Here is a 26,176-nt window from a genome sequence, read left to right on the forward strand (position 1 = left end):
ACAAAATAGTGATAATATAATTCTATCAGCCTTTCTTCTTAAACTCAAATATTTTTATAAAGAGAAACTTTCATTAACTAGTTACACAGTGATACTAAGTGTTATTAGAAGGGCAGGACAATGCTTATTTCCCTTTATTATTAACCCAGTTTTTCAAAATAATGAGTTGGTTCCTTAGCATCTTCCAAAAATTATCAATGAATTGTCTTTCAGTGCCATTACAAATTCATGTACGTAAATGTATTTGATGTGTTCAGAACCATACAATTATTATACTCGTCCTTATTGATGTTTCAGTTATCACACCTCTGTCTATGGGAGCTTCTCCAGAGTGGCTCTTGTCTTTTTGATAAGACCAGGTCACATATGAAAGCTTTCCTACTTTCTGGTTACAGGGTTCCTGGCTCAGCTGACATCTCGCTGAGAACTGGAATCAGACATTTCTCCAAGGAGCCCTGACTTCTTTTATGAGAAATGATAAATGGCACCCAAAATTTGGACACTAGAGTTGCTCACTGCTTAGTTGATCATTGTTTCCAAGACTGTAGTGAACAGATCTAGGAAATATCTATTTTTCAAATAAAATACATTGTGAGTCCATATTAGCAATTTTTTTTAAAATTTTATTTTATTATGTTATGTTAGTCACTACACAATACATCATTAGTTTTTGATGTGGTGATCCACAATTCATTGTTTTCATATAACACCCAGTGCTCCATGCAGTACGTGCCCTCCTTAATACCCATCACTGGGCTAATCCGTCCCTCCACCCCCCTCCCCTCTAAAACCCTCAAATTGTTTCTCAGAGTCCATTGTCTCTCATGGTTCGTCTCTCCCTCCGATTTCCACCCCCTTCATTTTTCCCTTCCTTCTCCTAGCGTCCTCCATGCTGTTCCTTATGTTCGACAAATAAGTGAAACCATATGATAATTGGCTTTCTCTGCCTGACTTATTTCACTCAGCATAATCTCCTCCAGTCCCATCCATGTTGATGTAAAAGTTGGGTATTCATCCTTTCTGATGGCTGAGTAATATTCCATTGTATATACGGACCACATCTTCTTTATCCATTCATCTGTTGAAGGGCATCTCATCTCTTTCCACAGTTTGGCTATTAGCAATTTTAATTCAAATTAAGGACTATAAAGAGGTGATGTCAGCATCATGGTGGAATAAGACATCTTGCGTTTTTATCCACTCCCTGCTCCAAGAATAATTTGCCATTTGTTCATGGACAAAAGTGCCTTTGTGGCAGCTGTGGGACCCAGGAGAAGTCTCACCTACCTATGTGTTGGGTAATAGGCATGCAGACCTCAGTACCCGCCGTGGACTCTGCCATGAACCTTTCAGTTCCTCTTGGTTACAGTTTGAGAGCCCATGTAAAACAGTGTTTTAGATATCACCCATGGATGAGAGAACCTAGAAATCCAGGTTTCTAGAGGAGAAGTTCCAGCACAACATCAGAGCAAGAAAAAACATGTGGATTTGGTCACACTGGAGAAGACTAGAGGAACAGCTTGACTTTACCTGCATCATCCCTTCCCCAAGGCAGCACAGTTTAATGCCAAGAGAAACCTTCTTGGTCCATGATTTCTCCCATGGGGAGAGCCAGATTATGTAGGTAAGCACCAGCTTCCCCTGCTATGTGGGACACTGCCAAGGAGGCTAACCTGATCCAGATTATTGAGTCATGAGCTGCCTGACTGGGTGGTGGAAGAAGGGTGGGAGAGTGGCAGATAGGACTCTTAAGGGGCATTAAAGGGATGTGGATCCCACTAACTGCATCATGGACTCCATCAAAAAGCCTGCCCACAAGCCACTGGAAACAGCTCACCTATGGATACCCCAACTGGCCAATGGGCATCCCGAGCACTGGTGAAAGTAAGCTTTGGCTAGTGAGCACACACAGAAAGTTGGCTCAAATCTGCACGCAGGAAGAGATCTGTTTGAAAACCAAAACTTGAGTTTTAGCACTGCCTTTGAGAAAGCAAAAGGGAGTCTTATCAGCATGGCAGATCAGAAGTCATACAAGCTTAAGAATTCTGCCACAAGAGGGAGCAGGAAACATGGAGCAGGTGTATCCATAGAAGGTCTGAGAAAGCCTCAAAATCCTTAGCTTGGCTGAGGGAAGGTATTTCTCTCCTGAAGGCAGTGAGTAAAGAGTGGAGGAGGTGACTGCTACTTCAAATGTGATGACAGTAATGCAAAACTTCAAGGAACATGAAAAATCAAAGAAACATTACACCACTAAAGGATCATAATAATCTTTCAGTAACTGGCCTCAAAGACATGGAGATCTTGCAACTTAGCTGATAAAGAATGCAAGACAGCCGTTTTGAGGAAACCCAACAAGCTACAAGACACACAGAAAGATTATTCAACAAAATCAGGAAACAATATACAAACAAAATGAAAAGTTTAACAAAAAAAAAAAAAAGAAAATCATAAAAAAGAACCAAGCAAAAATCCTGGAGCTTAAGAATACAATGAATGAAATGAAAAATGCAATAGGAAGTGCCAACAGTAGATGAATCAAGCAGAAGAATCTGTAAGATAGAAGAATCTTTGAGATCATTCGGTCAGAGGAGTACAAAGGAAAAAGGAATGAAAAAGAGTGAAGAAAGCCTACATGATCTATGGGATAAAATAAAAAAAAACAATTTGTAAATTATTAAAGTCTCAGAAGCATTAGGGAGGGAGAAGGAGACAGAAAACATATTTAAAGAAATAATGGCTGGAAATTTCCCAAATCAGGAATGAGATTTGAATAGCCAATTTATGAGGCTCATAGGTCACTAAAGAAAATCAACTTAAAGAGATTCTCTCCAAGACACTATGATAAAACTGTCAAAAATCAAAGAGGAAGAGATAATCTTAAAAGAAGCAAGAGGAAAAAAAAGTGTGTAACTCATAAGGGAACCCCCAAAGGGGTGTCAGTGGAATCAGCAGAAATCTCACAGGCCGGTAGAGAGTGGGATCATATATTCAAAGTACTGAAAGAAAAAAATTTCCAAGCAAGGATACTTTATACATGGTAAAGTTATCTCTCAGAAATGAAGGGGAGATAAAGACTTTTCTAGACAAACAAAAGTTGAGGGAGTTCATCACTGTGAGACCTGCCTTATGAGAAATGCTGAAAGGAGTTCTTTAAGGTGAAATGAAAGGATACTAATGAGTAAAATGAAAAAATATGAAAATATAAAACACAATGGGAAAGGTAGGCTTATGGTCAAATTCAGAATAGTCTAATGCTGTAATATGGTCAAGTATTACATAGAAAGATTAAATGACAAGAGTATTAAAATAACTACAGCTACAATTTTTTTTAATGAATACACAATATAAAAAGAGATATTATGACATCAAAAACACAAAAGAGGGGAGTAAAAGGATAGACTTTTTGTATATGATTGATGTTGCTGTTATCAGCATAAAATAAATTAAATATAAGATGTTTTACTACATCTATATCTTTGTGGTAAATACTCAGTAGTGCAATTGCTGGGTCATAGGGTAGCTCTATTTTTAACTTTTTGAGGATCCTCCCCACTGTTTTCCAAAGTGGCCGTACTAGCTTGCATTCCCACCAACAGTGCAAGAGGGTTCCCCTTTCTCCACATCCTCTCCAACATTTGTTGTTTCCTGCCTTGTTCATTTTTGCCATTCTAAGTGGTGTAAGGTGGTATATCTCAACATGGTTTTGATTTGAATTTCCCTGATGGCTAATGATGTTGAACAATTTTCATGTGTCTGTTAGCCATTTGTATGTCTTCTTTGAAGAAGTGTTTGTTCATGTCTTCCACCCATTTATTGACTTGATTATTTGTTTTTTGGGTGTTGAGTTTGAGAAGTTCTTTATAGCAGCAATGTCCACAATAGCCAAACTGTAAAAGGAGCTGAGATGCCCTTCAACAGATGAATGGATAAAGAAGATGTGGTCCATATATACAACGGAATATTACTCAACCATCAGAAAGGATGAATACTCACCATCTGCATCGACGTGGATGGGACTGGAGGAGATTATGCTAAGTGAAATAAGTCAAGCAGAGAAAGTCAATTATCATATGGTTTCACTTATTTGTGGAACATAAGGAACAGTATGGAGGACATTAGGAGAAGGAAGGGAAAAATGAAGGGGTGGAGATCAGAGGGGGAGACAAACCATGAGAGACAATGGACTCTGGGAAACAAAGTGAGGGGTTTAGAGGGGAGGGGCATGGGGAAATGGGTTAGCCTGGCAATGGGTTTCAAGGAGGGCATGTATTGCAACTGGATGTTATATGCAAACAATGAATCATGGAACACTATATCAAAAACTAATGATGTACTGCATAGTGACGAACATAACATAATAAAAAAAAAACCTTTTACCTCATTAAAATTAAACCCTGATCTTCCAATGTTAGACATGGAAGGAGAATTTCTGGTGAGGAGGTATAGCCAGCTACTGTTATTCTACATATGTGTATGATGCTTACAGCTTCCACTTAATATAAAATTAATGAATATTCTTTGAAGAAAAAAAGATGTTTTATGTAAGCCTCATGGCAATCAGAAACCAAAAAACTACAGTAAATTAATAAAACATAAAGAGAAGGGAATCCAAGCATACTACTACATAATATCAATCCATAAAGGAAGGCCACAAAAGAGGAAGAAAGGAGAAAGGGAGCTACAAAACAGCTAGAAAACATTAAGATGACATTGTAAGTCCTTACCTATCAATAATTATTCTAAGTGTAAATGGATTCAATTCTCCAAACAAAAGGCACAGAGTGGTTGGATGGATAGAAATCAATACCCAGACAAGATTGCGGAGGAGTTGGAGACCTGGATTTTGTCTGGTCTGAGGAATTCAGCTGGATAGAGATCAAACCATTCTGAACACCTACGAACCCAACAGGAGATCGAAGAAAAGAATAGCAAGAACTCTCTGAACAGAAAAGCCACCACTTACTGGAAGGTAGGACATGTGGAGAAGAGAATCTGAGGCGATATTCGGGAGGATAGACGGCGGGGGAGGGGGCCTCTGTCGGCCGCTCTGGCAAGTGCTAGAGCCGCGGAGCACAAAATCGGACCTTTTAGAAGTCGGCTCCACTGAGGGACGTCGCTCCAGTGGCTAAGCGGGGGGGTGGAACCCTCGCGGGACAGTGTGGTCTCAGGACCCTCGGGGTCACAGAAAGACCGGGGGTGCCGGAGTGTGGCAGAGCTCCCAGATATCGGAGCGGGGAAGCCGGCTGCAGAGACGGAGCCGAGGCGCGGACTCTCACCTCGGGGTTGCCATAAATCGTGATCCGCAGCCCAGTTGGGCCACTGCTCCTGCAGCAGGGACCCAACAAGCGGCAGAGCCGGGGAGACTCCCCTTCCTCCCCGGGGAGGAGCGGCGTGGGAGTGCACCGCAGGGATCTGCTGGGTTTGGAGACTCCACACGGAGTCGGGTGCCGGAGATAGAAACAATCAGGTGACAGGCTGGGTGAGCATGGAGTGCGGCCGGAGGCCAGGGAGACGGGAGTGACTGACTGCTTTTCTCTGGGGGCACACTGAGGAGCGGGGCCCTGAGTTCTCGGCTCCTCTGGGGCGGAGATTGGGAGGCCGCCATTTTCACTCTTGTCCTCCAAAGCTGTACCGAGAGCTTGCAAGGAACAAAAGCTCCCGAGAGCAAACCTGAGCAGGTTACTTAGCCCAGACCCGGCAAGGGCGGAGCAATTCAGCCTCCCGCAAAGACATCTGGGAACCACGGCAACAGGCCCCTCCCCCAGAAGATCAGCAAGAACAGCCAGCCAAGACCAAGTTTACTGATCAGTGAGAACGACAGAACTCCAGTGCTAGCAGAATACTGCACATCGAATCCATGGCTTTTTTACCATGATTCTTTAGTCTTTCAAAGTTAATTTTTTTAATTGTCTTTTTTTTTGGAATTTCTCTTTTTCCCTTCTTCAACCAACATCTTATCAATCCCTTTTTAAAAAAAAAATTTATTTTTCATTTTTAGAGTCATATTCTATCCCTTCATAGTAGTTACCTTTATTTTTGGCATATATATATATATATATATATATAAGTTGTTCTCTCTTTAAAATTTTGAGATAGAGTTTCTTCTAACAGATCAAAATATACCCTAAATCTCTAGTGTATGGCTTTGTTCTAGTCTCCTGCCTGATCACATTCTCTCCCTGTTTTTTCTTTTTTTAATCCTCTTCTTTCTTTTTTTGCAAACACCTTCTTATCAATTCCTTTTATAAATTTTTTTTATAATTTTCATCTTTGCAGTCATATTCCACCCCTTCATCGTATCAACCCTTATTTTGTACATATATGTTTTTCTTTCTTTAAAATTTTGGGAGGCACTTTCTTCTAACAGACCAAAATACACCCAAAATCTAGTGTGTGGCACTGAACTATGCACCAGCCTGATCATATTTGATCATATTCTGTTTTTTTGTTTTGTTCTGTTTTTGTTGGTTTTTATCTTTTTCTTTTTCTTTCTTTCCCTTTCTTTTACCCCAGTTTCAGGTCTTTTCTGATTTGTTTAGAAGTATATTTTCGGGGGACGTTGTTACCCTGTTAGCATTTTGTTCTCTCATTCATCTATTCTCCTCTGGACAAAATGACAAGATGGAAAAAAATCACCTCAAAAAAAAAAAAAAAGAACAAGAGGTAGCATCAACTGCCAGGAACCTACTCAATATAGACATTAGTATGATGTTAGACCTAGAGTTCAGAATCATGATTTTAAAAATCCTAGCTGGGCTTGTAAAAAGCATGGAAGTTATTAGAGAAACACTCTCTGGAGAAATAAAAAAGCTAAAATCTAACCAAGTCAGAACAAAAAAGGCTATTAAGGAGGTGCAATAAAAAATGGGGGCGTTAACTGCTAGGATAAATGAGGCAGAAGAGAGAATCAGTGATACAGAAAACCAAATGATGGAAAATAAAGAAGCTGAGAAAAAGAGAGAAAACCCTGGATCAAGAGGGCAGAATTCAAGAGATAAGTGATACCATAAGACAAAACAACATTAGAATAATTGGGATCCCAGAAGAAGAAGAGAGAGAGGGGCAGAAGGTATATTGGAGCAAATTATAATAGAGAACGTCCCTAATGTGGGGAAGGAAATAGGCGTCAAAATCCAGGAGGCAAAGAGAACCCCTCTCAAAATCAATAAAAATAAGTCAACACCCCGACATCTAATAGTAAAACTTATGAGTCTCAGAAACAAAGAGAAAATCCTGAAAGCTCAGGAGAAGAGATATGTAACCTACAATGGTAGAAACATTAGATTGGCAACAGACCTATCCACAGAGACCTGGCAGGCCAGAAAGGACTGGCATGATACATTCAGAGCACTAAATGAGAAAAAATATGCAACCAAGAATACTATATCCAGCTAGGCTGTCATTGAGAATAGAAGGAGAGATAAAAAGCTTCCAGGACAAACAAAAACTAAAGGAATTGGCAAACACGAAACCAGCCCTCCAAGAAATATTGAAAGGGGTCCTCTAAGCAAAGAGAGAGCCTAAAAGCAGCATAGACCAGAAAGGAACAACAGACAATACACAGTAACAGTCACCTTACAGGCAATACAGTGACACTAAGTTCATATCTTTCAATAGTTACTCTGAATGTAAATGGGCTACATGCCCAAATCAAAAGACACAGGCTATTAGATTGGACTAAAAAACATGACCCATCAATATGCTGTCTGTAAGAGACTCATTTTAGACCCAAAGACACGCCCAGATTGAAAGTGAGGGGGTGGAAAACCATTTACCATGCTCATGGACACCAAAAGAAAGTCAGGGTGGCAATCCTTATATCAGACAAATTAGATTTTAAACCAAAGCCTGTAATAATAGATGAGGAAGGACACTATATTCTATTTAAAGGGTCTATGCAACAGGAAGATCTAACAGTTGTAAATATCTATGCCCCTAACATGGGAGCAGCCAATTATATAAGGCAATTAATAACAAAAGCAAAGAAACACATTGACAACAATACAATAATAGTGGGGGACTTTAACACCCCCGACTGAAATGGACAGATCATCTAAGCAAAAGGTCAACAAGGAAATAAAGACTTTAAATGACACACTGGACCAAATGGACTGCATAGACATATTCAGAACATTCCATCCCAAAGCAACAGAATACACATTCTTCTCTAGTGCCCATGGAACATTCTCCAGAATAAATCCCATCCTAGGTCACAAATCAGGTCTCAGCTGGTACCAAAGGATTGGGATCATTCCCTGCATATTTTCTGACCACAATGCTTTGAAACTAGAACTCAATCACAAGAGGAACGTCGGAAAGAACTCAAATACATGGAGGCTAAAGAGCATCCTACTAAAGAATGAATGGGTCAACCAGGAAATTAAAGAAGAATTTAAAAACTTCATAGAAACCAATGAAAATGAAAACACAACTGTTCAAAATCTTTGGGATGCAGCAAAGGCAGTCCTAAGAGGAAAGTATATAGCAATACAAGCCTTTCTCAAGAAACAAGAAAGGTCTCAAATACACAATGTAACCCTACACCTAAAGGAGCTAGAGAAAGAACAGCAAATAAAGCCTAAACCAAGCAGGAGAAGAGAAATAATAAAGATCAGTGCAGAAATCAATGAAATAGAAACCAAAAGAACAGTAGAACAGATCAACGAAACTAGGAGCTGGTTCTTTGAAAGAATTAACAAGATTGATAAACCCCTGGCCAGACTTATCCAAAAGAAAAGAGAAATGACCCAAATCAACAAAATTATGAATGAAAGATGAGAGATCACAACCAACAACAAAGAAATACAAATAATTATAAGAACATATTATGAGCAACTCTATGCCAGCAAAGTAGATAACCTGGAAGAAAGGGATGCATTCCTAGAGATGTATCAACTACCAAAATTGAACCGGGAAGAAAGAGAAAACCTGAACAGACCTATAAACACTAAGGAAATTGAAGCAGTCATCAAAAATCTGCCAACAAACAAAAGCCCAGGGCCAGATGGCTTCCCAGGGGAATTCTACCAAACATTTCAAGAAGAATTAATACCTATTCTTCTGAAACTGTTCCAAAACATACAAATGGAAGGAAAACTTCCAAACTCGTTTTATGAGGCCACCATTACCTTGATCCCAAAACCAGACAAAGACCCCATCAAAAAGGAGAATTACAGACCAATATCCCTGATGAACATGGATGCAAAAATTCTTACCAAAATCCTAGCCAATAGGATCCAACAGTACATTAAAAGGATTATTCATCACAACCAAGTGGGATTTATCCCTGGGCTTCAAGGTTGGTTCAACATCTGCAAATCAATCAACGTGACACAATACATTAACCAAAGAAAGAACAAGAATCATATGATCCTCTCAATAGATGCAGAAAAAGCATTTGACAAAGTACAGCATCCTTTCTTGATCAAAACTCTTCAGAGTATAGGGATAGAGGGTACCTACCTCAATATCATAAAAGCCATCTATGAAAAACCTACAGCGAATATCATTCTCAATGGGGAAAAACTGAGAGCTGTCCCCCTAATGACAGGAACGTGGCAGGGATGTCCACTATCACCACTGCTATTCAACATAGTATTAGAAGTCCTAGCCACAGCAATCAGAGAACAAAAAGATATCAAAGGCATCCCAATCCGCAAAGAAGCAGTCAAACTCTCACTCTTTGCAGATGATATGATACTTTATGTGGAAAACTCAAAGACTCCACCCCAAAACTGCTAGAACTCATACAGGAATTCAGTAAAGGGGCAGGATATAAAATCAATGCACAGAAATTAGTGGCATTCTTATACACCAACAACAAGATAGAAGAGAGAGAAATTAAGGAATTGATCCCATTTACAATTGCACCCAAAACCATAAGATACCTAGGAATAAATCTAACCAAAGAGGCAAAGGATCTGTACTCAGAAAAGTATAAAATACTCATGAAAGAAATTGAAGAAGACACAAAGAAATGGAAAAGTGTTCCATGCTCATGGATTGGAAGAACAAACATTATGAAGATGTCAATACTACCTAGAGGAATCTACACATTCAATGCAATCCCCATCAAAATACCATCCACTTTTTTTGAAGAAATGGAACAAATAATCCTAGAATTTGTATGGAACCAGAAAAGACCCCGAATAGCCAGAGGAATGTTGAAAAAGAAAAGCAAAGCTGGTGGCATCACAATTCCAGACTTCCAGCTCTATTACAAAGCTGTCATCATCAAGACAGTATGGTACTGGCACAAAAACAGACACATAGATCAATGGAACAGAATCGAGAGCCCAGAAATGGACCCTCAACTCTATGGTCAACTAATCTTTGACAAAGCAGGAAAGAATTTCCATTGGAAAAAAGACAGTCTCTTCAACAAATGGTGTTGGGAAATTGGACAGCCACATACAGAAGAATGAAACTGGACCATTTCATTACACCACACACAAAAATAGACTCAAAATGGTTGGAAGACCTAAATGTGAGATAGGAGTCCATCAAAATCCTAAAGGAGAACACAGGCAGCAACCTCTTCGACCTCACCCATAGCAACTTCTTCCTAGAAACATCGCCAAAGGCAAGAGAAGCAAGGGCAAAAATGAACTATTTGGATTTCATCAAGATAAAGAGCTTTTGCATAGCAAAAGGAACAGTCCACAAAACCAAAAGACAACCGACAGAATGGAGAAGATATTTGCAAATGACATATCAGATAAAGGGCTAGTATCCAAAATCTATAACTAACTTCTTAAACTCAACACCCAAAGAACAAATGATCCAATCAAGAAATGGGCAGAAGACATGAACAGACATTTTTCCAAAGAAGACATCCAAATGGCCAACAGACACATGAAAAAGTGTTCAAGGCATCAGGGAAATCCAAATCAAAACCTCAATGAGATACCACCTCACACCAGTCAGAATGGCTAAAATTAACAAGTCAGGAAATGACAGATGTTGGCGGGGATGCGGAGAAAGGGGAACCCTCCTCCACTGTTGATGGGAATGCATGCTGGTGCAGCCACTCTGGAAAACAGTATGGGGGTTCTTCAAAAATTTGAAAATAGAGCTACCCTACGATCCAGCAATTGCACTACTGGGTATTTACCCCAAAGATACAAATGTAGGGACCTGAAGGGGTACGTGCACCCCAATGTTTATAGCAGTGATGTGCACAATAGCCAAACTATGGAAAAAGCGAAGATGTCCATTGACAGATGAATGGATAAAGAAGAAGTTGTATATATATAAAATGGAATATTATGCAGCCATCAAAAGGAACGAGATCTTGCCATTTGCAAGGACGTGGATGGAACTGGAGGGTGTTATGCTGAGTGAAATACGTCAATCAGAGAAAGACATGTATCATATGACCTCACTGATATGAGGAATTCTTAATCTCAGGAAACAAACTGAGGGTTGCTGGAGGGTGGGTGGGAGGGATGGGGTGGCTGGGTGATAGACATTGGGGAGGGTATGTGCTATGGTGAGTGCTGTGAATTGTGCAAGACTGTTGAATCACAGATCTGTACCTCTGAAACAAATAATGCAATACATGTTAAGGAAAAAAAAAAAAAGAAGATAGCAGGAGGAGAAGAATGAAGGGGGGAAATTGGAGGGGAAGACCAAACATGATGATGGACTCTGAAAAACAAACTCAGGGTTCTAGAGGGGAGGGTGGTGGGAGGATGGGTTAGCCTGGTGATGGGTATTAAAGAGGGCACGCTCTGCATGGAGCACTGAGTGTTATGCACAAACAAGGAATCATGGAACACTATATCAAAAACTAATGATGTAATGTATGGTGTTTAACATAACAATAAAAAATTAAAAAAATAAGTAGGAAGCCTCCCCCCCCAAAAGAAATCAATACCCAACTATATGCTTCGTATAAGAGATTCACTTCAGCTGCAAGGATACACATAGTTTACAAGTGAAGGGATGGAAAAAGATATTCTGTGGATTTGGAAATCAAAAGAGAAAAGGGTAGCTATACTAATATGAAGTAAAATAGACTTTACACCAATAATGTAACAAGTGACAGAGAAGGTATTATATAATGGTAAGGGAGTCAATTAATCAAGAAGATATAACAGTACTTAATACATATGCACCCAACACAGGAGCACCTAAATACATGAAACATTAACAGATTAGAGGGGAGAAAAACAACAACAAAATAATAGTAGGGGATGTCAATTCCCCACTTTCAACAATAGATAAATCATCCAGACAGAAAAACAACAAGGAAGGCTAGACTTGAATCATACTTTAGATTTAGTTGACCTAGCAATCATACACAGAACATTCCATCAAGAGCAGCAGAAAACACACTCTTCTCAAGCACACATAAACATTCTCTAGGATAGATCATATGATAGGTCAAAAAACAAATATTAACAAATTTAAGAAGATTAAAATAATACCAATTATCTTTTCTGACAACAATGATATGAAACAAGAAATCAACAATAGAAGAAAAGCTGGAGAATTCACAAATATTTAGAAATTAAACAGCATGTCCTGAACAACCATTGGGTTAAAGAAGAAACATAAAGAAAATGAAAAAGAATCTTGAAACTAATGAAAATGGAAACACAACATATCAGAACCTATGTATGAAACAAAAGCAGTCTTAAGAGGGCATTTTATAGTGATAAATGCCTACCTTAAGAAAAAAAAAAAGAGATCTGAAATAAACAACCTAGCTTTATACCCCAAGGAACTAGAAAAAGAAGAAATACTAAGTCCAAAGTTAATAGAAGGAAGGAAATAAAAATCAGAGTGGAAATAAATAAAATAGACATCAGAAAAACAATAGAAAGACCAATGAAACTAAGAGCTGTTTTTTTGAAAAGATAAACAAAATTGACAAAGTGTTAGCTAGACTTACCAAGAAAAAAAAAAAGAGAGAACTCAAATAAGGAGAATCAGATATGAAAGAAAAGACATTGCAATGGATACCACAGAAATACAAAGAATCGTACAAGACCATATAAACAGTTATATACCAACAAATTGGAGAACATATAAAAAAAAGTGGATAAATTGCTAGAGACATAAAACCTACCAAGACTAAATCATGAAGAAATGGAAAATCTGAACAGATCAATAATGAGTAAGGGTATAGTTCAGTAATCAAAAACTTTGCAACAAAGAACAGTCCAGGACCAGATGGCTTCACTTGTCAATTCTACCAGACATTTAAGGAAGAATTAACACCAATCTTTTGAAAACTTCCAAAAATTTGAAGAAGAGGATATACTCCCAAACACACTTTATGAGGCCAGGATTAACCTAATACAAAATTCAGATAAGGACACTGCAAGAAAACCAGAGGTCAACATTCCTGATAAATACAGATGCAACAATTTTCAACAAAATATTAGCAAACTAAATTCAATAGTTCATTAAAAAGATCATACAACATGATCATTTGGGATTTACCTCTGAGATGCAAGGATTGTTCAACATACACAAATCAATAAATGTGATACACTGCATTAATAGAATGAAAGATAAAAATCATATGATAATCTCAATAGAGGCAGAAAAGCATTTGACAAAATATAACATCCTTTCATGGTAAAAACTTCCAAGAAATTGTGTATAGAAAGAATATATCTCAACATAATAAAGATCATATATGATAAGCCCCATAGCTGACATTATACTCAACACCGGAAGGCTAAAAACTCTCCTTCCAAGATCAGAAACAAGGCAAGGGTGTCCATTCTCACCACTTCTATTCAGCATAGTGCTGGAAATCTTAGTGCAATCATGCAAGAAAAAGGAATAAAAGGTTTCTGATTCATAAAGGGAAAAGTAGCACTACTTGCAGGTGATATGATTATATATATATAAAATGCTAGGTACCACCAAAAAATTGTGGCTACACACAAGCCTGGTCTCACCTTCCCACAAATTCAGTGCTCCAAGGGGAGCCCCAGACTTGAGGGGTGTCTGCTAATGGGATAAAAGCAACCCAGAGGAATGAGGGCAACTGAGGACCAGTAGCTAGAGGACCCTCCTCAATTCTTGGTGCCATGAGCAAACATCCCATTCATTCAGACTACAGGTCACCCCTGAGCTTTCATATGAGTACAGCGTGGCTGATCAAGTGGGCTCTTAATAATGAGAAATGGCCCCTCCAATCTTGTCCTTGATCCATGTCTTGGAAGCAACCAGAGGCAGTCTGTGAGACTGATTCCCCAAAGCATGCTTGATCACGGTGGGAATTTGAAGGAACCAGCTCACTGGGAGGCTGATCCCATAACTTACTGACCCAATGTACAGGCACAGATGGCATTTCATGCCATTTGCCCATTATCCCTTGCCTGGAAAGTAGGAGAAATCTCCTTACTGGTTTAGAGATATAAATGCTGGTACCACCAGTTGCTACCATGAGGACTGTGGCTAATTAATGATCCCCTTTCCCTCTGACCCTCATGCTCCTCATGCTTTTGGCAGGCATAGTTCTTCAAGCAGAACCATAGACAATTAGGATTCAGAAACGGGATACAATCTATTTTGCACTCTAGTCTCATAATGTTTCCTGTGACCTCCCTAATTCCCTTCAGTGCTTCTCACTGCTTAAAAGGTAACTTCTCTGTATGGAACACTAGGCGCTTTGAGATGTGTCCATCCACACAGTCTCATCTATCTCCTGCCATTTCCCCTCTAGTCATAGTCTGTGACACAACAATACTGAGCTCCTTCTCTTTCTGATTTTTATGCCTCCAAACCTTTGCAAATGCTCTTCCCTCTGACTGGAATATGCAACACCCCAGCCTTACACACACACACACGCACACACGCACACATGCACGCACGCACACACACACACACACACACACACCTTTCTGCCTAGTAAATTCCTATTCCACTTCTGAGCCTCAGCAACCTATGGTATCATCTTGGACCACCCTAAGCAGGCCTGGGTTCTCCTCTTGGACCCCTCATTTTGGCCATTTACCTGACTGTGATAGCAGGGGGTTGTTAAGTAATTGAGGGCAGAAGGTACAGCCTTTCCTTCTTCCATACTGGATCTCCAACATTCAGGTCAGAGGCCCTCAATACATGCTTGCAGACTGACCACATCATTGTTTTTGCTTACGTTTGAGTTCTTGATATGTAGCATCTTCCCCTTTCCTGCCCCCAATTTTTAATCGGTTTTGGTTTGCACAGCTACTTTTTACCTCAAAAAATGTTTAACTTTTATGACTCCAATTCTGAGCCACAATATCAGAGGATCTTCCACCAGAGGATGTTGTTCTCTTGACCCTCCCTCTTCAACACAATTGATTTCAGTCCACATTACTGACTGCACTGGGCGGAAGCCTCTTAGGAATGTGCACATCAGCAAAGCAAGGTGGAAGGACCCCAAAAGGTGGGGGGTATGGGATAGCCCAGGTGGAGATATCCATTGAGAAAGACTGTCTTGGACATGACTGGCTTTCCAGAGAGGAAACATTTCATTTCAAGTAGCCAAGATGGGAGAGCTTCTTGGGTAAAGCCAATAAAATAGGCCAATGATGGTACCCAGGGTTACAATCTACCCTAATGGAAAGGAAATGAGGGAAATAAGATCTACTTCATTGATTAGCATCCCAAAAGGAAACTCCTCACACATGGTTGTAATGGATCTCAGTTTGTTTCAAGAGTATTTAAACACTCTCCCCTATCTAAAGAGAGTATGTGTCTTCCTAAATGGGGCCAGACCAGAGGAGTCATCTTGGAAGTCTGATCCTGAACAGGATTTTTTATTTTTGGCTGTATTATTTTAAATATGTCTAGTGTAATGGCAGAGCTCTCCCCAGTGGGAGCAGGACAGCAGGGAGAGCAGTGAGTGTCTTCATTACAGTATTTCTAGACTCACTGGCCAGAGCCCTTCAGACCTTCTCTTCCTCTAACTCCTGCTTAGGATTCAAGGTCACCAGGCCACTTTTTCGTTCCGACCCAAGGATGATCCCACTCAAGTTTTCTAATCATGCAAACCTGAAAAACTTATAGCAGTGAATTCTTCTGGTAAATCGGATGGCATGTGTTCAAGACTGGGCTTCAGATCTAGCTTGACTGAAGAGAAAGAATGCTCTGGTTACACACACCTGGGATATCTGGCCTTGGAACACTTTTCTCATTTTAATGAAAAGAGTAACTGTTCTGAAGCCTACCTCAGTTTCTTGTGTGTTTAAGTCTTGGGTCAGTGACGGCAACTGGCCAGTCTTCAGGCAGAGTCCCCTTTGGCTCCTCTGCCCTCTGCCCTACCACTTCCAATTTCATCTCGTCCACTCTGTTGAATGCTCCACAGGCAACTATGTGGGTTTGTTGTGGGCAGATCCCATACACAGCTGGTGGGCTAATGTGAGAATTTTACTAAATACATTCTTCTCTCGGTTGCCTTCATCCCCTTCCCCATTTCTGGGGTGTACTCTTTGGGGCATTATTACAGTTATCCAAGTCAGCAGCTGCTGTCCCCAATTGTGAAAAAGTTTTCATAGGCCAGATGTAAATGTTAATGGAATAGCCTGTCAATATGGCTGGTAGGTTATTGGGAGTTACCTCTCGTGTGAGCTGGACCAAGAAAGGACGCCATATGCAACATTCCAAACCATATATACTTCAACTCTAAGGGGCCCAGGATTGCAGAAAAGGTTGTATTTCCCCAGAAACAACTCTAAGTACTTTAGTTGTCAAATTTCAACTCAACTGGTAAATATACGTGCATCTTAAAGTATGTGGACAACTTCCATATATATATTTTGGAGAATACAATTTAACTTAGTTGCCATTATTTTCCTTAACTTTGCAAATTCCACAAGGATTCTGAAGGATTATACTAGGGACATGTGAGATATTAATTTCCAGTTAATATTCTTCCCAAATGCAACTTGGCTGTTTATTTGAGGATTTTTTTTCTTTGGGTTGCAATAAAAGTAAGGCCTGGGTACACTGAAAGAATATCTTGGTAGAGCTTCAAGGCCTAAGATTCATGGTTATTATAAAAGCATGAGAGTTGCTTTATCTTTAAGAAGGGAATGGATGCTGTATAAACAACTCATGTGTTTGGCCACTCAAAAATCTCTTTAACTAGCTTTTAGCATTTTTAAAGTGGCCAGATAGTGTTTGGCATCTGATTGTTAGCTATTAGTTCTATCTTTTGAATAGTTTTGTGGTCTATTAAAGTAATATTTTATTTGAAAAGTTAATTAGACACATCATAAAATGGGTTACTAAAACATCCCTTTGGTGGTTAGTTAAAACTCTTTTGAGTGCATACAGCAACAACAAAGTGCTGTTATACTCCGGAAGGACAGTGGGCGTGAAGATAAATTGTAGACATTTTTGCAGAAATAACCTGGCATTGAGTGACACGATTGGGTTCAAATGCTGGTTCTGGTATGTTCTGGATGTATAACTTTAGGGAATTTTCTTAGCTTCAGCTTTCTTGCCTATAAAATGGGAAATCTAACACTCTTCTAATTCACTGTGTGTATTAAATGAGACATCACATTCAAAGAGCCTAGTGTCTGGCATATAACAATGCAACATAAATGCTAACTACTATTGTCAATGTTATTGTCTTTGATTTTAAGAACATCTAATTTAATGAGAAAATAAGTATGTGATCAATTATAAAATAAGACAAAATCAAACATATGTGACAATAGAAGTCTACAAAGGTTTGAGGAATGGCAAAGAATGACCAATTAATTCCAGCTCTTGCTGGAAACAGAATCTTTCTCCAGATAGTTATGTCATTACTCTCTCATGCTTCAAATCTTTGCTCAGATCCTGTTTTTATTAATGAGTCCTTCTCTGACAACCCTAATTAAAAATTGTATCCACATCTATACCCCCTTTCCCCTCCCTTTGATATAGTTTTCTTCATAGCACTATCCACTAAAATACTACATAATTTATTTATGCTACTGATTGTCTGTCTCCATGAGGATGAGGATTTTCATCTGGTTGCTTATTGCTGTGTGCCCAGCAGCCAGATCATCCCACTGAGGGACTGGCATGTACTGGGTGTTGGAGGGACACAGTGAGCAAAACCTGCTATCGTCCCTGCTGTCATGGAGCTCATACACCAACCTGGAAGAGGAGTCCAGTCTCAAGAGTGAGACAGAGTGTGTGCAGAGAGTGTGGGCAGCACGTGATCTGAGCTTAAGCTGAAGCACAGGGGCGCGTGGTGTGTCTGGGGAAAAGGATGGTGAAGAATTTTACCAGAGATGAGGTGGAAGGGATGGAATGGGGCACAGGCTGAAAGGAACTGAGTGCCACGTAGAGGAGTTCATTCTACAGGTGACATGGGATATTAAAGGATCGGGGGCAACAGAATCACTCAACCCGAACTTATTTCAGAAAGACCACTTTGCCAACGTGCAATAGGCAGATGTGAAGGGATCAGACAGCCAGGTAAGGATGCGCCTTTCACCGGAGGCAGGTCAGTGTGCATTTTCTCCATCCTGTCTTTCTATTCTTCTCTCCCTGTCCTGTCTTTTTTTGCCAGGGTCTTTGTCAACCTACGTTATTTTTTCTCCTCATTGGCTGGCCTCTGCTCTCTTGTGATTCCCATCACTCTATGTGTGTTTTAAACTTTTTATTTTGAAATCAGCAATTAAAAACACAAGAAGCTTAAAAAACAGTGCAGAGAGGGCTCATGGACTTTTTCACCCAGCTCCTACCATCACCATGTGGTTTTACCCTTAGCAAGATCACAAGGAAAAGATTTCATTCTTTGAAACACAGGCTTTTGGAAAAATCCTGACCCAAATAACTCTCACACCTGAAAGAGCCCAACATACATATGTAACCGTAGTGTCCCCACTGGTAAAGACAGTGGACAGGTTCCATCCTAGGGGAGCTGGAGCAAGGACGCTGCACCCCATCTCTCCTGCTGAAAGCAGCAGGCCATCAGGACAGAGTGCATGGAGCAGCTTCTGGGAGACTCAGAGAAGTATGTGAGAGCAGGCAGATGGGGGAAGAAGACCGTAATTCAAAGTACCCCAGAACTGGTGGTGAGTTGATCATTTTTTTTCCAGTCTCCCCCATGTGAACTCAGTGTAGCCCCAAACCCAGAAGCGGGCATTAGCTCCAGGAAAAGCCCTCTAGCTCTGCCCCCAGAAGCAGAAAAGGGGTCTCTAATGTTCAGAGAGCATGTAGAAACCCCTCATTTATCTTTTTTTCCTCAAAAAATTTTCTCAGTTCTCTAGTGTCCCAGACCTGAAGCAATTTTGTGGCAGCAATGAGGGATTGCAGGAAATAAAAACTGGGAAACAGGGAAATCTTCTTCTTCAATCACGGGAGTTATGGTCCCCAGAGGTAAACCCCATGACTTTTTTTTTCATTTTGGATTTTGATTGCTTAGTTCAGACCTAAGCGCAGTCAAATCAAATCTGTAGGAATGTGAGAATAAACAAAGCTCAAGGACCCAGCACTCAATTGAGGAGATTACAACGAAGCAGAAATTTGGGAAAGCAACCCCTTAAAGTTGTTTGTGAAAAGTGTTGTGAACTCTTGGGTTTACCCCTGAGCTGTACATGTATGAATCTGACTCTAAACAGATCCCAGAGGCTTTGAGTAGTGAAATATGGGACAGACTACTGCCCAGGTCTCAGACTGTCCACTAGGTGGTACACATATGAGACAGATCCAAATACAGTTGACCTTGGAACCACAATGCACAGAAGTCTTGGGGAACCTGGAACTTCTGGTCTGAAACCAACTGGGGCAATTGCCTTCTAAATCAAAAATAACATGTGCCATAATTTTAAACAACTATAGTCTCAAAACATAATATCCAAAATGTTTAGAAATACAATCCAAATTTACTCAGCATACAAAAAAACCAAACAGCTCTCCTCCACGCCCAAACCAGACATGTCAATAGCAGTACTGAAATGAAATTGATATTGGAATTATCTGACAAGGGCTTCAGAGCAGTTATTATAAATATTTTACAACAGAAGAGGACACTCTTGAAAAACAGAGAGGCTCAGCAAAGAAACAGAAAAAAATAAAGAAGAATCAAGTGGAAATGTTAGAAATAAAAAAAAAAAATCAACAACCAAAATAAAAAACTCACTGGATGGGTTCAGTAACAAAATAGAGCTGACAGAGGAAATAGTAAATTTATAAATAGATTAATAGAAATGATCTAATTGGAACAATAGATGATAAAAGACTGAGAAGGTGAACAACTGTAATGATCATGGGGCAGTTGGTTAAGCGTCTGACTCTTGGTTTTAGCTCAGGTTATAATCTCAGGGTTGTGAGACTGAGACCCAATTCGGGCTCTGCACTCTGTGAAGTCTGCTTTTTTCTCTCCCTCTGCCCCTCCCTCTTCTCTCTCTCTAAAGTAAATAAATCTTTTTTTTTTTAAGAATTGTAGTGATCTGAGGACAATAATAAATTCTAAGACTCCTATCATCTGAGTCCCAGAAAAGAAAAACGTGCAGTAAAAAAAAATCTTTAAATAATGGCTGACAGCCTGGTTTATTATTAGGAGGCAATCAATATAATCTGTTTTACTAGCAGTTTAAAGAAGGAAAAAAACCCCAATTAATCATATCAATTGACATGGAAAATGCATTTGAAAAACTTAACACGTATTCATGATAAATCTCTTAACAAAATAAGAAAGGACTTTCCTCCACCTTATAAAGAACATCTACAAAAACCTCCAGCTAGGGCGCCTGGGTGGCTCAGTTGGTTAAGCGACTGCCTTCGGCTCAGGTCATGATCCTGGGGTCCTGGGATGGAACCCCACATCGGGCTTCCCTTGCTCTTCGGGGAGCCTGCTTCTCCCTCTCCCTCTCCCTCTGCCTGCCACTCTCCCTGCTTGTGCTCTCTCTCTGTCAAATAAATAAATAAAATCTTAAAAAAAAAACCCTACAGCTTTTCTACATAACGGTGAAAGACTATTGGGGGGACTGCTTCCATCCTAAGATCAAGAACAGAGCAAGGATGCTTTCTTTCATCACTACCATTTACCTACTTCCTGGAAGTCCTAGCCAGTGCAATAAGTCAAGAAAAATAAATACGAGGCATATACATTGGAGTAAGAAATAAAACTATCTCTATTCAGAGACAACATGACCATCTATGCAGAAAATCCAAAGGAATACACACACACACACACACACACACACACGTGTGCACACACATGCATGAGGAGGGTGTATACATACACATATACCTTAGGACAAATAATTGAGTTTAGCAAGATTGTAGGATACAAGGGCAACACACAAAAATCAGTTATATTTCTCTATACTAATAATGAACAATTAGAAACTTAAATTAAAAAAAACTGATACCATCTACAATAGCTCAAAAAACCCCTATATATAAATCTAACAAACATGTATAGGATCTATATGCTAAAAACTACAAAATGCTGATAAAATAATTCAGAGACATCCTACATGAAGTCAGTGGCTACACTGACTTTATTGATTGTAAGGCAAAATATAGGATTGATTTACAGATTTAACATAATTCCAATCAAAGTCCCAGCAGGAAATTTTAGAGAGAGACACAAGTTGATCCTCAAATTTGTATGGAAAGGCAAAGGAAGAGAATAGTTGAAACACTTTTGAAAAAGAAAAATAAGGCTAGAAGAATCATGCTGACTTTGACTCACCACGAAGCCATACTAATCAAGATGGACAAGTACTGGCAGAGAAAGAGACATATTGATCAATGGATCAGAATCAGCATCAAGAATTAGCTTCCCACAGAACCCTCCTACACTGTTGGTGGAAATGCAAGCTGGTGCAACCACTCTGGAAAACAGTATGGAGGTTCCTCAAACAGTTGAAAATAGAGCTACCATACGATCCAGCAATTGCACTACTGGGTATTTACCCCAAAGATACAAATGTAGGGATCCGAAAGGGTACATGCACCCCAATGTTTATAGCAGCAATGTCCACAATAGCCAAACTGTGGAAAGAGCCAAGATGTCCATCGACAGATGAATGGATAAAGAAGGGGTGGTATATATACACAATGGAATATTATGCAGCCATCAAAAGGAATGAGATCTTGCCATTTGCAACGATGTGGAGGGAACTGGAGGGTGTTATGCTGAGTGAAAGAGAAAGACATGTATCCTATGACCTCACTGATATGAGGAATTCTTAATCTCAGGAAACAAACTGAGTGTTGCTGGAGTGGTGGGGGGTGGGAGGGATGGGGTGGCTGGGTGATAGACATTGGGGAGGGTATGTGCTATGGTGAGCGCTGTGAATTGTGCAAGACTGTTGAATCACAGATCTGTACTTCTGAAACAAATAATGCAACATATGTTAAGAAAAAAGAAAAAGAAGAAGATAGCAGGAGGGGAAGAATGAAGGGGAGTAAGTCAGAGGGGGAGATGAACCATGAGAGACGATGGACTCTGAAAAACAAACTGAGGGTTCTAGAGGGTAGGGGGATGGGTTAGCCTGGTGATGGGTATTAAAGAGGGCACATTCTGCATGGAGCACTGGGTGTTATGCACAAACAATGAATCATGGAACACTACATCAAAAACTAATGATGTAATATATGGTGATTAACATAACAATAAAAATTTTTAAAAAAAGAATTAGCTTCCCACAGATACGTTTAGTTGGTTTTTGACAAATGTGCAAAGGCAATTCAACGGAGGAAGGATAATCTTTTCAGCAAATGGTGTTGAAACAATTTAAGCCCCATATGTATACAAATGAGCTCTGGCCCAGATAGTCTAAAAAAATCCACTCAAAATGAGTCAGAGATCTAAAGTAGAAAACCTTTAAGAGACCACCTCAGAGAAAATCTTCACGACCTTGGGTCATGCAAAGGTTCTTAAACATGTCACCCGAAATATGATCCATACAAGAAAAAATGATGAATTGGACTTCACCAAGATTAAAAACTTTTGCTCTGCAAAGGGTACCTGCAAGAGGATAAGAAGTGAAGACACAGACTGGAGGAGAATATTTGCAGATCCCATCTCTGACAAATGATTTATCCTCAGAATATATAAAGAACTCTCAAAATTCTACTACAAGAATTCAAATGACTCCATTTAGAAATAGGCAGAAGAACTGAATGAACATCTCACCAAAGAGAAGATACATATGGAGAATAATAACAAAACATTGAACATCATTAGTCAGTGGGGAGATGAAAACCAAAGTGATGGAGAAATACCATTTCACACCTAGGATAATGGAGAAAATAATAAAAAAGAAAAGAAATACCAAGCACTGATGGGGACGTGGAACAGCCGGAACTCTCCTACATTGCTGGGGAAATGCAAAATGGTTCAGCACTCTGGAAAAGAGTTCGGCAGTTTCTTGTAAAGTGAAACATACAGTTACCATATAAGCCAGCAAATCCCACTCCTGTGTGTGCACCGTGGAAGAATTTAAATGATGTTCACAGATGCCCCGGTTGTCAAATACACATTTGAGAGCAGCTCTAGTCATAACTGCCCCAAATCAGAGGCAACTGAAACTCCCTTTGCACAGGTAACTGGATAAACAAACTGTGGTCCATCTCTAGGATGGGTAGCACTTAGCAATAAAAAGGAACAAACTGCTGACATGCACAACTTGCATGAATCTCAAAATAGTGATGCTGAGTGAACAGAAGCCAGTTTCAAAAGGTTAGGTTCTGCATGACTCCATTTATATGGCATTCTTGGAAGAGACAGAGCGAATATGACAGGAGCCAGAGCAGTGGCTGCCAGTGGACAGGGTGGGACAGGGCATGACGATCAAACACAGCAGGGGGGCAAATGGGGGCTGGGGGCCGAGGTGGTTCTGTGTCTGAGAGTGTTAGTAATAACATAAATCTATGCATCATTCTTAGAACTATACCCCAAAAGGTCAATTTTTTGGTATTTTCATTTAAAAATATAAAATTAAGGAAGAAAAGGGCTGACAACTCTCATTTCCTACTTAAGGCTATCCAGATAATTCAGAGCAAGTCAGTGCCACTGCCGTGACAAACGGGATCTTCGTCGACTGCTTTTGGAGTCTCTGCTGCCCGTGGGTCATCCAGCAAGCATTTGGCATCATGGCTTCGAATGTGCACAATCACTTTGGAAGGTGGGTTAGGGTTAGGATTGATATACAGGAAAAACTGAGGTTAAGGGAAGAAAGTAATCTGCCCTCTGTGATGCAGAGCCAGTAAGTGGCTGGGTCTGGGTTTGGCCCCAGCTCTTGCTGCCAACCTCACTCTGCACCTGCTTCTCTGCATGGCTGCTCACTTCAGGGAGGAAACGCAGGGGGACCGTCAGGGAGGGGATCAACAATTGGCATTGCGGGGGGTGGTGAGAATTGCACCTCGATTTACGTGCATCACAAACATTCGCTACGCATTTTTATTCTGAACCCTGAGTTTGTTTGAAATTCTGGGAGCTGCAGGGAAAGTTAAAATTGACACTGTTGTTGCTGCCGTGCTGGCATTTTCTCAGAGACCTTGAAGAGGTAGTTCCTAGTTCTCCATGGGATTTGAATAGTTACCTCCACCATCATACAAATGTGCAGTAATCCATATTACTTCCTAAGTGAACTAAGGGATAATTGTGACTTAGAATAACTTAACCAAGTATTAGCTAATTCCATAAACAGCAGTTTATACATTTCAAGCCAAGAGAAATCATTTACAAATTCTCTGACACATTTGTTCATTCTGAGAAGTTATGACAGGCTCTTCCCCCCTCTCATCTTTACCCCACCACACACAAGTACACAAAAAGATTTTAAAAATAGACAAAGTAAGTACACTTTAGAGCCTGAGACAGAAATCGCACATTTTCCACATAACAAATGATATCTACACTTAAGGTTTAAGGAGGAATTCAGCCTTCTTGAGTATGAATTGTTACCATCTATTTACTGGCTACTACATGGTTTTTCTTCGCCTAAAGTATTTTTGTCTCAGCCACAACAGAGATAAGAAATGTTCAGTTCTCCAACAAAAGTGTTGTCTTCAATGTTCTACTATTTTTGCTCTGTTATATATTTCCTTTAAAAAAGTAATTTCTGATAAATTTTGACTGTCTTTAAGCTTTAATGCAAAGCAAAGCTGAGCTAATAATGCCTTCTGCAGTTTTACTGCAGAGAGCTGAGTAATTGATTCCGTACTCAAAATAAAGCCAAGAATAACACAAATTATTTCATCATCAACACCTTTTTTTTTTTTTTTTTAACTCTTAATGAGCCCAGTCCCACCACCATCAGGTAACAAAAATCTTATCTTTTTTCACCGGTTAGAGGTTGTTCTGCCCAGGAGAGTGGCGTGGGGACGACAAGGCCCACTTACCTTCCAGCAGGTCTCTGGCCAGACCAGGTTCTGCCCCCGTGGACCGAACAAAGTCTGACAGGACTGCGTCCATATCAAGAGTCATAGGATCATGTAGAAGGGCTGCCCAACACTCAGCCGAGGTGGGGTTTGGAAGCAGGCTAGAAACCATCCATCTGCAAGAAAGGAGAGAGGAGCCACAGTGCTGTAAGAGGGGAGGTAAGTGGCAAAAGTGCACGCGAGTGAGCACGCACGCAGAGAATGGAGAGCTGAAACCATTTCTGCCCGTGTGGGACAGCGGCCCCATTCTTCAGGTAAGACACTGAATAAAAATCAAACCCAAGCGTCATCCCTCTGAGCATACCATATGAGCCTGGGGGGCAGAACCAACTCCAGTGCTTCTGACCTTACATTTGTCCATTCCAATGACAGCTGACTGAGAAGAAGACAGACCAGCAATTGCAGTACTAGATATTTGTCCAAAGGATACAAACATAGTGATCCAAGGGGCACCTGCATCCCAATGTTTATAGCAGCAATGTCCACAATAGCCAACCTATGGAAAGAGCCTAGATGTCCCTTGACAGATGAATGGAGAAAGAAGATGTGGTATATATAGACAATGGAGTATTACTCAGCCATCAAAAGAATGAAATCTTGCCATTTGCAATGATGTGGATGGAACTATTATGCTAAGTGAAATAAGTCAGTCAGAGAAAGACAAATGCCATATGATTTCACTCATATGTGGAATTTAAGAAACAAAGCAGATGAACATAGGGGAAGGAAGGAAAAATAAAATAAGATGAAATCAGAGAGGCAGACAAACCATGAGAGACTCTTAAAGATAGGGAACAAACTGAGGGTTGCTAGAGGGGAGGGG

At 40.1% G+C, this 26,176-nt stretch overlaps 1 protein-coding gene across 2 annotated transcripts in view; it reads right to left on the bottom strand.

Moving 5' to 3' along the window:
• The window catches only part of OTUD7A (OTU deubiquitinase 7A), a 161,715-nt gene extending 136,250 nt beyond the window's left edge, over window positions 1-25,465 (bottom strand). For both annotated transcript variants that reach the window (XM_088024970.1, XM_088024969.1), the window contains exon 1: window positions 25,315-25,465. In XM_088024970.1, the coding sequence (XP_087881096.1) occupies window positions 25,315-25,465 (151 nt within the window). The remainder of the gene's footprint in view (window positions 1-25,314) is intronic.
• Window positions 25,466-26,176: the final 711 nt, after the last annotated feature.

The sequence above is a fragment of the Eumetopias jubatus genome, unplaced genomic scaffold, assembly GCF_037043125.1.
Source record: "Eumetopias jubatus isolate StellerSeaLion01/CBP00866 unplaced genomic scaffold, mEumJub1_p1.0 scaffold_7, whole genome shotgun sequence".
Classification (NCBI taxonomy): domain Eukaryota; kingdom Metazoa; phylum Chordata; class Mammalia; order Carnivora; family Otariidae; genus Eumetopias; species Eumetopias jubatus.